This window comes from Prionailurus viverrinus, chromosome D1, assembly GCF_022837055.1.
Source record: "Prionailurus viverrinus isolate Anna chromosome D1, UM_Priviv_1.0, whole genome shotgun sequence".
NCBI lineage: Eukaryota > Metazoa > Chordata > Mammalia > Carnivora > Felidae > Prionailurus > Prionailurus viverrinus.
In genome coordinates this window covers 57,351,782-57,364,852 of record NC_062570.1, presented here as the reverse complement: position 1 = coordinate 57,364,852, position 13,071 = coordinate 57,351,782, and the positions used below count along the sequence as shown (strand labels likewise).

The 13,071-nt window shown below is 40.3% G+C and overlaps 1 protein-coding gene and 1 long non-coding RNA gene across 15 annotated transcripts in view; one reads left to right on the top strand and one right to left on the bottom strand.

The window, feature by feature from the left end:
• The window catches only part of XRRA1 (X-ray radiation resistance associated 1), a 61,479-nt gene that overhangs the window by 8,444 nt on the left and 39,964 nt on the right, over window positions 1–13,071 (bottom strand). For 10 of the 14 annotated variants that reach the window (XM_047877954.1, XM_047877952.1, XM_047877960.1 and 7 more), the window contains one exon: window positions 11,031–11,156. The exons of 2 other annotated variants lie outside the window; for them this stretch is intronic. In XM_047877954.1, the coding sequence (XP_047733910.1) occupies window positions 11,031–11,156 (126 nt within the window). Of the gene's footprint in view, window positions 1–139; window positions 201–11,030; window positions 11,157–13,071 lie in introns of all 14 variants that reach the window. 2 more of the 14 variants (XM_047877965.1, XM_047877953.1) reach the window with 2 other exon arrangements.
• Window positions 11,418–12,764, top strand: LOC125176478 (uncharacterized). The gene is made up of 3 exons (XR_007156253.1): window positions 11,418–11,505; window positions 12,192–12,268; window positions 12,683–12,764. It is a non-coding gene; the product is annotated as an uncharacterized LOC125176478 (long non-coding RNA).

The window sequence follows — 13,071 nt, the reverse complement described above, 5'->3', positions numbered from 1 at the left end:
AGATGTTGGTGACAAAACAGGGACAAACACATATAGCACTTGTCTCACAAGGACTCTGGAAGGTTGGCAGGGCATTGACTCTGACTTCAGGATACAATCTGTCTGACACTTCACCTTCCTCAGTGCAACCTCTACACACCTCAGTCTGTTGACAGCATTCTTGATGATGTCTTTCGTTAAGGCCTGTCCTGGACACTGATCTGGGAAGGGACAGGGGGCAGGCAGTCAGGGGGACCCATTCATCTAAAGGATAAGCAGAGCCAGTAAGGAAGACTTCATGGCTGTCGGTGGCCCAAACGCTGCTCTATCCCCACGAGGCCGGCCTCTGAAGGGCAAAAAATACTCAACCTTTGTTGAGCAGAGTGGCTGGAACATCCTTAGGGAGGGTGTTTATTAGCAACAGAACAGTATCAGAGGGGCCAAGAGTCGGGCAGTGGCCTTTCAGATGCCTGGGTATCTAAGGTCAGACTCAGGACCTATGGAAGACAATTAAGGCCTGAGGGCTGCGAGAGAGAGGGCCCTTCAGTTTATCTTTCTCTGGAGCCCCACTTTATTTATTCTTTCATTTGTGTTCATCCAATCAATAAGTATTACTGAATGCCTCCATATGCCAAGCACTGGGTTGGAAATGAGCAAAACGGCTAGAACTCCTGTCCTCAGGAAGCACTGCCTGGTGGGAAACACTCACTGAAGAAGTAGTAACACGAAAGAGGATAGTTCTGAAGCTGTGATTAGTGCCACAAGGGAGGGTGTGTGAAGTCCTCAGGTGATTTGTTCCAATCAGGGAAACAGGGAAGGCTTCCCTGAGATCCAAAGTATGGGGAGGGGGAAATTTGTGAGTGCAGTGGAGAACAGACTGTACGGCACAGAATCCTCTGTATTAACCAAAACAGTTTCCTCTACTTTCTGGGCACACAGCTAGACTGTCTTCTAGCCTCCTAGGCAGCTAGATGTGGTCACAGGACTCTATTCTAGCTGATGCAACCTGGGTAGAAGGGATCATTTCTGGGCAGAGCCCATTTGAAACATCCTATGTGATCCTCTACATTTCTCATTCCCCTCCTCTGCTCAGCCATCTATCCACCAGATGCAGAGGAGCCAATGAAATCCTCTTAAGGCCCTATGGGATTACAGAACCATAGCCAGAAAGGACCTGGGTCTCCGAAAGACCTGGGAGGCCACCAGCCCATCTGGGATACCTACAATGGATTTTATGAAAGAAATAGACTTTTACTGTGTGAAGTCATTGAGAATTTAAAGTTTGTTGCAGCAGCTCATGGTACGTGTTCTTCCTAACACAGAGAGGAAGTGCTCCATGCAGAGAGCAATGTGTGAGAGGCCTCACAGCAAGGAGGAGGAAAGCCTGTTAGAGGGATATAAAGAAGGCCAGTGTGATTAACAGCAGACAGAAAATGAGGCTGGACATGCAAATAGGGGTCAGACAAAAGCTAGAAAGATCTTGGTCTTTGAGAACCTAATATGTGGATTTTCAGAAATATGAGGACCTAAATATGACAAGAGTTGGTAACAGGTTAGATATGCATGGTGAGGAGGGATGTAGAGGAGAGAGAAATATCAAGGATGACAGCCACATTTTGGCTTGAGTGAGCCACATGCATGATGGAGCTATTCCCCAAGATACGGGGTAAGGAAAGAAACACAAATTTGAAGCTCATTAATTCACTTGGATATGTGTATTATGGAGGTACCTTTCAGACCTCCCAGTAGAGATTCAGGTAGGCAACGAATACCCTAGTCTAGAGTACATAGGGTACAAGGGGTCTGTACTGGAATTATAAATTTGTGAGCCACTGTTAATTGGCCCTGTAGGTACGTGAAGCCATCCCTAGGGAGAGAGTACAGAGTGATTAAAAGAGAAGGGACAAGGAGCAGGCCTTAAGCAACTCTAACATTTGGTCATCTAGATCTAGACCAGGACTTGGCAAACCTTTTCTGTCAAGGACCAGAGAGTAAATGTTTCAGGCTTTACAGGCCTTAACATGTCAGTTGCAACTACTCAACTGTGCTGTTGTAGCACAAAAACAGCCAGAGACAACTCATAAATAAGTGTGGTGGCTCTTTTCCAATAAAACTTTAGTTATGGACTATGAAATTTGGATTTCATGTAATTTTAATATGTCATGAAGTATTATCCTTCTTTCGATTTTTTTCAACCATTTAAAAATATAAGAATCAGTCTTAGCTTGAAGGCTGTATAAAAACCAAGGTCAGCAGATAACACCTGTGGGCCAAATCTGTCTCCTCCCAATCTGTTTAATAAAGTTTCATCAGAACACTGTCATGCTCCTTGAAAAAAGCATAGAAGACAGCAGAGAATGTATTGCTGCAGAGCTCAAAGACCTAAGAAATAGTCATGATGAATTAAGAAATGTTGTAAATGAGATGCAAAATAAACTAGATGCAGTGACAGCAAGGATGGAAGAAGCAGAGGAGAGAATAGGTGAAACAGAAGATAAAGTTATGGAAAATGATCAAGCTGAAAAAAAGAGGGAAAAGGAAATTATTGGACCATGACGGGAGAATTAGAGACCTAAGTGTTTCATTGAAACAAAATATATCCATATCATAGGAGTTCCAGAAGAAGAAGAGAGAAAGGGGCAGAAGGTTTATTTGAGCAAATTATAGCTGAGAACTTCCCTAATCTGGGGAAGGAAACAGGCATCCAAGTCCAAGAGGCACAGAGAACTCCCTTCAAAATCAACAACAGGTCAACACCACAATGTATCATAGTGAAAATAATAAAATACAAAGATAAAGAGAGAATTCTGAAAGCAGTGAGGGACAAATGGGCCTTATCCTACAAGGATGGACACATAAGGATAGTAGTAGACCTGTCCACTGAAACTTGGTAGGCCAGAAGGGAGTGGCAGAAAATATTCAGTGCTCTGAATAGGAAAAATATTCAGCCAAGAATCCTTTATCCAGCAAGGCTATCATTCAGAATAGAAGGAAACATAAAGGCTTTTCCAGACAAACAAAAACTAAAGGAGTTTGTGTCCACTAAACCAGCCCTGCAGGAGATCCTAAGAGGGACTCTGTGAGCAGAAAGTAGCAAAGACTACAAAGGACCAGAGACATCACCACAAGCATGAAATCTACAGATAACATAATGACACGAAATCCGTATCTTTCAATTAATCACTCTGAATGTAGATGAACTAAATGCCCCAATCAAAAGACACAGGGTATCAGAATGAATTAAAACAAACAAAAAACAAACAAACAAACAAACAAATAACAAGATTCATCTATATGCTGACTACAAAAGACTCATTATAGACCTGAGGACAGCTGCAGATTGAAAGTGAGGGGATGGAGAACAATCTATCATGCTACTGGACAGCAAAAGAAAACCAGAGTAGCCATACTTCTGTCAGACAAGCTGGATTTTAAAACAAAGACTGTAATAAGAGATGAAGAAGGGCATTCTATCATAATTAAGGGGGATATCCATCAAGAAGAGCTAACAATTGTAAATGTTTATGCCCCCAATGTGAAAGCACCCAAATATATACATCAGTTAATCACAAACATAAGTAAATGTATAGACATTAATACCATGATTGTAGGGGAGTTTAATGCTCCACTTACAACAATGGACTGAATGACACATTGGACCAGATGGACTTAACAGATATAGTTAGAACTTTTCATCCAAAAGCAGAATACACATTCTTCTTGAGTGCACATGGAACATTCTCCAAAAAGATCACATACTGGGTCACAAAATAAAAAAGGATTGAGATCATACCATGCATATTTTCAGATCACAACACTATGAAACTTGAAATCAACCACAAGGAAAATCTGGAAAGCCCCTAAATGCATGGAGGTTAAAGAACATCCTACTAAAGAATGCATGGGTCAACCAGGAAATTAAAGAAGAAATTAGAAAATATATGGAAGAAATGAAAATGAAAACATGACAGACCAAACCCTTTGGGATGAAGTAAAGGCAGTTCTAAGAGGAAAATACATTGTAATTCAGGCCTATCTCAAGAAGCAAGAAAGGCCCCAAATACACCACCCAACCTTACACCTAAAGGAACTAGAATAGAAAGGAGCAGCAAAGAAAGCCCAAAGCCAGCAGAAGAGAAATAATAAAGACTAGAGCAGAAATAAACAAGATAGAATCCAAAATCAAACAAACAAACAACCCAGAACAGATGAATGAATCTTAGAACTGGTTTTTTGAAAGAATAAACAAAATTGATAAATGCCTAGCCAGACCTCTCAAAAAGAAAAGAGAGAGGACCAAAATAGATAAAAATCATGAATGAAAGAGGAAAGATCATAACCAACACTAGAGAAATACAATTATTAGAGAATACTATTAAAAATTATATGCCAACAAATTTGAAAATCTGGAAAAAATGGACAAATTCCTAGACACCCACACACTACCAAAACTCAAAAGGGAAGAAACAGAAAATTTGAACAGGCCCATGACCAGCAAAGAAATTGAATGGATTATCAAAAATCTCCCAACAAATTAAGAATCCTGGGCAGGATGGCTTCCCAGGGGAATTTTACCAGACATTTAAAGCAGAGTTAATACCTATTCTTCTCAAGGTGTTTCCAAAAAATAGAAACAGAAGGAAAGCTTCCAGACTCATTCTATGAAGTCAGCATTGCCTTGATTCCCAAACCAGACAAAGACCCCACTAAAAAGGAGAATTACAGGCCAATATCCCTGATGAATATGGATGTAAAAATTCTCAACATGAACTAGCAAATCAAATTCAACAGTAAATTAAAGGAGTCATTCACCATGATCAAGTGGGATTCATTCCTGGGCTGCAGGGCTGGTTTAATATTTGCAAATCAATCAATGTGATACATCACATTAATAGAAGAAAGAATAAGAACCATATTATCCTGTCAATAGATGCAGAAAAAGTATTTGACAAAATATAGCATCCTTTCTTAATAAAAACCCTCAAGAAAGTCAGGATAGAAGGAATATAACATCATAAAAGCCATATATGAAAGGCACACAGCTAATACCTTCCTCAGTGGGGAAAACTGAGAGCTTTCCCCCTGAAATCAGGAACATGACAGGGATGTCCACTCTCCCCACTGTTGTTTTGTTTAACACAGTGTTGGAAGCCCTAGCCTCAGCAATCAGACAACACAAAGAAATAAAAGGCATCCAAATTGGCAAAGTGGTCAAATTCACTCTTTGCAGATGACATGATACTCTATGTGGAAAACCTGAAAAGACTCCACCAAAAAACTTCTTGAACTGGTATATGAATTCAGCAAAGGTGCAGGATATAAAATCAATGCATAGAAATCGGTTGCATTCCTGTACACCAATAACAAAGCAACAGAAAGAGAAATCAAGGAATCGATTCCATTTACAGTTGCTCTAAAATATATGAAATACCTAGGAATAAACCTAACCAAAGAGGTAAAAGATATGTATGCTGAAAACTATGGAAAACTTATGAAATAAATTGAAGAGGACACAAAGAAATGGAAAAATATTCCATGCTCATGAATTGGAAGAACAAATATTGTTAAAGTGTCGATACTACCCAAAGCAATCTACACATTCAATACAATCCCAACAAACAGCACCAGCATTCTTCTCAAGGCTAGAACAAATAATCCTAAAATTTGTACGGAACCATAAAAGACCCCAAATAGCCAAAGTTATGTACGTTGAAAAAGAAAACCAAAGCTGGAGGCATCACAATCCCAGACTTTAGCCTGTATTACAAAACTATAATCATCAAGACAGTATGGTATTGGCACAAAAACAGACACACAGATCAATGGAATAGAATAGAGAACCCAAAAATGGACCCACAAATATATTGCCAACTAATCTTTGACAAAGCAGGAAAGAGTATCCAATGGAAAAAAGACAGTCTCTTTAGCAAATAGTGGTGGGAGAACTGGACAGCAACATGCAGAAAAATGAACCTGGACCACTTTCTTACACCATACACAAAAATAGATTCAAAACAAATGAAAGACATAAATGTGAGACAGGAAACCATCAAAATCCTACAGGAGATAACAGGCAACAACCTCTTTGACTTCAGCCACAGCAACTTTTTTTTTTTTTTTTTTTTTTTTTTTTAGCAACTTCTTATTTGACATGTCTCCAGAGGCAAGGGAAACAAAAGCAAAAATGAACTATTGGGACCTCATCAAGATAAAAAGCTTCTGTATGGCGAAGGAAACAATCAACAAAACTAAAAGGCAACTAATGGAATAGGAGAAGATATTTTCAAATTACATATTTGATAAAGGGTTAGTACCCAAAATCTACAAAGAACTTACCAAACTCAATACCCAAAAAACAAATAAGCCAGTGAAGAAATGGGCAGAAGACATGAATAGACACTTTTCCAAAGACGACATCCAGATGGCTAACAGATACATGAAAAGATGCTCAACATCACTCATCATCAGGGAAATACAAATCAAAACCACACTAGGATACCACCTCATGCTGGTAGAGAGACTAAAATGAACAACTCAGGAAACAACAGAGATTGGTGAGGATGTGGAGAAAGGGGAACCATCTTGCACTGTTGGTGGGAATGCAAACTGGTGCAGCTACTCTGGAAAACACTGTGAAGGTTCCTCAAAAAAATAAAAATAGAACTACCTACCTTATGGCCCAGCAATAGCACTACTAGGAATTTATCCAAAGAATTCAGGAGTGATGATTTCGTAGGGGTGCATGTACCCCAATGTTTACAGCAGCACTATCAACAATAGCCAAATTATGGAAAGAGCTCAAATGGAATACTACTCAGTGATGAAAAAGAACGAAATCTTGCCATTTACAACAATCTGGATGGAACTGTAGGGTATTAAGCTAAGTGAAATAAGTCATTCAGAGAATGACAGATATCATTTGATTTCACTCATATGTGGAATTTGACAAACTTAACAGATTACCATAGGGAAAGGGAAGGAAAATTAAGATACAAACAGAGAGGAAGGCAAACCATAAGATATTCTTAAATACAGAGAACAAACTGAGGATTGATGGGGGTTGGAGGTTGAGGAGTGCAGAAAATGGGTGATGAGCATTGAGGAGGGCACTTGCTGGGATGAGTCCTGGGTGTTGTATACAAGTGATGAATCATGGAAATCTACTCCTGAAGCCAAGACTTCACTGTATGTTAGCTAACTTGACAATACATAAATTAAAAAAAAAAAAACATCCATTTACATACTGCCTTTGTTCTACAAGGACAGAGTTGAGTAGTTGGGACAGAGTATTATATTTATCTGCCCCTTTATAGAAAACACTTGCTGACTTCTTATCTAGACTCTAGAGAAGGAGGGAAAGGGGGATGAAGCTACAAAGAAGCCTAATATGTGTTCATAAATAACTATAAAATGGTGGCTAAAGTGGGTACAGAGTCTCTTATATGCAAAACAGGTGGTCAAGAAGCAGTCACAACAGAATGGGGGAGGGAAAATTAAATTGAATTTTGTCAGGATGCAAAATTCCACCTATCCAAATCAGGTGACTAAAAAGTTGAAGAAAGTTATAATTAAAACTGGTAGAAAGCTGAAAGATACCCAAGGAATGTATGTCATGTTTTCTGTGAAATTGAGTCCCAGCTAAAAGATATGGGTTTGGGATTCTGGCTGATATAGTGAGAAGAATTTGGCCACCAGATAGGATAGCTAGCCTATCCCCACAAGGTGAGTTGAATGCCCCTGAAAATAAACTCGGGCTCCAGGGACAACTTAAAGTTTCTATCCAATTTCATTGGGTTAAGGCAAATAGAGCTTAATCTGTCAAATTTATGAACTAAGGAAATATTAGTTAAAGGTTGAGTTAAGGTGATTGCTTTACTTTTGGCACAAAACTTACTAGATTACTGAGTGGATATTCTAGATGTTTAAGTTCTGTTTGAATGCAGAACTGGTTTTAAAATTTGTAACTGTAATAAATTGATTAATTTCAACACAGGTAGCATGAGTATTCCTTGACATGATCAAAACATCATTCATTTATCAAACTTACGAGTAACTATCATGTATCAGGTGCTATTCTAGATGATGAGGATATAGTTGTAAGCAAAACAAAGTCCTGGCTCTCAAACAAACCTACATTCTGGCAGTAGACAACTGGTAATAAAGAAAAAGATATATAATATGCTAGGTGATAATTATTATAAAGAAAAATATAATTTAAAACTCAAGTGAGCATGTAGAAAATGTATGCATGTATTGCTCCTCTCCTTAACAACAAGAAAAAAGACAGAATAGCCTATAACATCATAACTTTCTTGCATCTACCAGAGAGCTAAGGTCTCAGGGCAATCACGTGGCCTGAAACCTAAGGAAAGACAAGCACCTCCAAGGAGAGATGGGACACAGGACTGGCTCACATGTGGCAGAACACGAGAGGAAGAGATGGCAAGTGCTATACAAGCAATTGGGAAGAAATCAGCTCACCATTTTAATGGCCCACTAAAGGCTAAGTGTGGGCTAGAGTAGAACTTCTGAGAGCTACAGACAGAAGGAGAATTCATGGCTGTTTGTACGCAAAAGACTGGACCCAGGGAATGAGACTGGAGAGAGCCGTCTCCAGGGTGTGGGCCTGGAGGAAGAGAGCGGCTGCCAAGGTCAGAAAGGCAGCCAACCCTCTGCCTGGTGAACAAAGGCCTTAAGTTTCTGAGGAAGGTCAGAAAAACCTGTTGGGCCCAGGGTCCTACATCTGGGGGAGGGAAAAAATTAAAACCCGCTGTTCTGAGATTGAGGCAGGAAACCAACCTGGGCCCACGACCTGAGAGGTCTCCGACTGCTTGCAGGGGACTGGATCGCTAAGAAGGTCCATCCTACAGACACAGGAACCCAGCATCCTCTTAAGACTGGGACTGGACCCTCCCCTTGGCCCTCAACCACCAGAAGAGCAAGCACTAAGTAACCAGCACAAGCAGTCTCCTGCTGGGTGAGAGGAACACAAGTGTGGAGATAATCCATGTGAAGTGTAGGAGCATGGGGAAGGCTGTGAGCTGAGTACAGAATAGGAACACAGAGAAAAACACTCTGGCCTCCCAGCAAGACCCAACTATATGCTGTCCCAAAGAGATGGACTGGAAATACAAAGCTATAAGGAGGTTGAAAGTAAAAGGATAGAAAGAGACTATGCAGTTAGCAGGCATTAAGAAAGCTGTGTATCCATGTTAAAATCAGACAAAACAGCAAGACAAGAAATTTTGTTCAAGGCACAGGGAGACAAGTCATAATAATAAAAGGATCGACACATCAGGTAGAGATAAAAATTCTAAATGTTTATGTACGTGATAGTAAAACTTCAAAATACATGAAGCAAAAACTGACAGAATTAAGGAGAGAAATAAACAGATCCACAATCTAACTGGAGATTTTAACATGCTGTTCTCGATAACTGATAAAATGAAGAGACAATAGTACAGAAATGATCTCAGTGATACTACCAACCACCTTAATGTAATTGATATTTATAGAACACTATCCCCCAAAGTGCAGAATACACATTTTTTTAAGTGCATAGAGAACATGCACCAAGATAGCATATAGGATGGGACACACAACAAGTTTCCATAGATGTCAGAAGAATGAAATCTTGCAGGTTATGTTATCTGACCACAACAGAATTAAATTAGAAATAATAAATATGAGGCATCTAGAAGATCTCCATATATTTGGAAATTAAGCATCTCACTTATCTAAACCAATGGGTAAATAAAGAAATCAAAACAAAAAGTGAAAAAGTTTAACAAAATGAAAATAAAAACACAAATTACCATTTGTAGGATGCAGCTAAAACAGTGCTTAGAGAAGAAGTTTATAGCTTTACATGCTTATATTAAAAAGAAGAAAAAGGTCTAAATCAATGATCTAAAATTACACTATAGAGGGAAACAAAAAAGAGGAGCAAACTAAACTCATGTGAATAGGGCAGAAATCAAGTTATGAGCAGAAATTAATGAAATGGGAAAAGAGATAAGTAGATAAATCCAGTGAAACCAGCAGCTGGTTTTTTTTTAAGTCAAAAAAAGGGATAACTTCTAACTATTTTGGATCAATAAAAGACACAAATGACCAATTTCAAGAATGAGAGGGGACCCATAATACATCTATGGGCCACTGATTTTTGACAAGGGTGAGAAGACCATTCAATGGAGAAAGAATAGTCTTTTCAATAAATGGTGCTAAGGAAACTACATATCCACATACAAAAGAATGAGGTTTGACCCCTATCTCATACCACATCTCAAGATTAACTCAAAATGAATCAAAGACCTGAATTTCAAAGCTAAAATTATAAAACTCTTAGGAAGAAACACTTGAAGAATTTGGCTGTACCAACTGCTTGCCTTAGAAGGAGTGTAAGCAGAGTTCCTTCAAAGTTGCCTACACTTCAGACTTGAGTAGAGCTCAGTTGGTGGGGTTTACAGAAGTCAAACAGAACATGGATATTGGAAAAATATGTTACCATAAAACATGCAGGAGAAACATGTTAAATGTGTCCCATGGACTTTACATCTGCTGTTCCTATAAGCTAGAATATTTCTCACTTCACTCCTCCTCACACTTCACCTCATTAAACTGATAAAGCACCGCTCTCTCAAGAACCTTCCCTGATCCCAAATACTAGGTTAGACTACCCCTGTCATATGCTTCATAGCACTTTGAATTTCTTCATAACACTATGCATGCTTATACTGAGACTATTTGTGCTATATCAGTCTTCCCTATGGGTGACAAGCTCCAAAAGGCAAGCGGCCCAATCTTTCTTTGAGCTGCTGTATACCTAGTATCTAGCATAGAGCCTGGAACGTGGTATTAGATAAATATCTGGGACTGAATGGATGGACTTCTGCCTTGACCTACACTCTCCACTTCTCCCACCCTGAGAATTCCTGAGCTCACATATCTGTAATGCAGGGAACTCTAAGGCTGGCCTTCAGGCCAGAGCAGATCGCATCCCATCCTCCCATCTGTGCCCCTGAAGAAATAGGCAGAGAGCAGAGAGTCACCTTGTTGTAGGCCAGGCTAAGGTACCTCAGCTCTGGAAAGGGCGGGGCCAGCGTCTGGTTTCTGGCCTTCAGTGACTTCACGGGAAGAATCTTGAATATGGGAGGAAGTGCACATACCTTGGTTTCCTTAGAAGGAAAAAGAGATCTATGTCAAAATGTCCCAAAGATAAGAAGCTGAATGCTGCCAAGACATTCTAGAGAGGGTTGGCCAAAAGAGGCATCTAGGGTCACAACGGGAGATGTTACCAAGGGCCCAGAGTTCTGGCTTCAAGTTCTCTGAGGTCACATGATGAGCTGATTCTCTGGCCCCCAAAGTTCCAGTTTCAAGTTCTATGAGGCCAAATGACAATACAGCAGTGGTGTAGGCTTAGAGGTTTTTTGCCCCTACCTCTCACTTTCTGCCCTTTGGCAGCTTATTCTGAAATGGCCCTTCTCTACAGTTGGGCTAAAATTTCTGCAAATGGCAAAAGGACAGGTGCTTGCATTTTATTATTTTTTTAAAAAAATTTTAACGTTTATTTATTTTTGAGAAAGAGAGAGAGAGAGACAAAGACAGAGCATAACCAGGGCAGAGGCAGAGAGAGAGGGAGACAGAGAATCCGAAGCAGGCTCCAGGCTCTGGGCTGTCAGCACAAGAGTCCGACACAGGGCTTGAACCCACGGACTGTGAGATCATGACCTGAGCCAAAGTCGGATGCTCAACCGGCTGAGCCACCCAGATACCCCAATATTTTAAAGTAGACTTTTCCTAGTGGGGAGATGGAGAGCAGGAGTAACCTGAGCCTGTTGGGCTAGCTCACATCCTACTGTGGAGGCTCTTCATTCCAGGATAAATCAATAGCTAAGTCCTGGAGGACTTCAAGCAGGCCTCCGGGCCTGAATGTGGCCTGTTGCATCTGGGTCACTTGCAGAGTCATGGTTTCTCAGTACAGCCCAGCCTGCCTCAGGATCAACATGTTTCATTAAGCAGAAAATGCAAGTTACTGGGTCAACCATGCCTACAAATCACTCACTGATTCCTTAAGTTGGATAGGACCAAAGGAAATGACAGGGTAGATGCTGGGCTAATAACTGAGTTCAAGTGAACTAGATTCTGTTCTAAGCTCCATTAATCACTGTGTAATCTTGAGCAAGTCACTTAAATTTTCCTTTTTCATTCAGTGAACATTAGCAGAGCACCTACTTGGGGTCAAGTGTTTTGTGCCCTCCTAGGCTCTAACTTGTACTGAGTGGGACAGGTAAGTCACGGGTGAGAGCAAAACAAAAACCAGTGATAGGGGTTGGGAATTTCCATTTTCTGGGACCCTCCTAGACCTCACATTATGTGTCTTTTCATTTGGCTGGTCCTCATTTATACCCTTTATAGTAAAACTGTAATCATAAAGATAGGGCTTTCCTGAGTTCTAAGAGTTGTTCTACTAAATTATTGAGCCTGTAAAGGCCGTGGGAACTCCAGAATTTGTAGCCAGTTTGTTATAAGTGTGAATAGCTCACTTGCAGCTAGCATCTGAAGTAAGGGCAGTCCTGTTGGGCACTGTGCCCTTAACTTGTGGTGTCTGTGCTACCTCCAGACAGAATTGTGCTGCACTGTCATTCCTATGACTTACTTTGACTAACAGAATGTGGCAGAAGTGCTACCGTTTGAATTTCAGAGCCCTGCAATTCATCCTCACTCTCTTGGAACCCGAAGGCCACCGTGTTGTAAAGAAGTCCTTAATAAATACTTCATGTAGATGCCAGGCCATACCAGTTGTCCATGAACCCAGGCCCCAGGGAACCAGCCAGCTGCATGAATGAGCCCTGGAAAAACCAGCAGAACCACCTCACCAGCCCAAACATTTGTGAGAATAAATTGCTATTGTTTAAAGTAATTGTTGGGTTGGTTTGTTATATGCCAATTGTTAACTGATATAATTTCTCCCCCAGTTTTATCTGTGGGGAGGGAGTGAATGTACTGAGCTGCCTTTCAAGGATGCAGGTTGGCTAAATGTATAGTTGTACTTCTTATTGTAAATGCATCCATCAATATTTAGTGCATCAG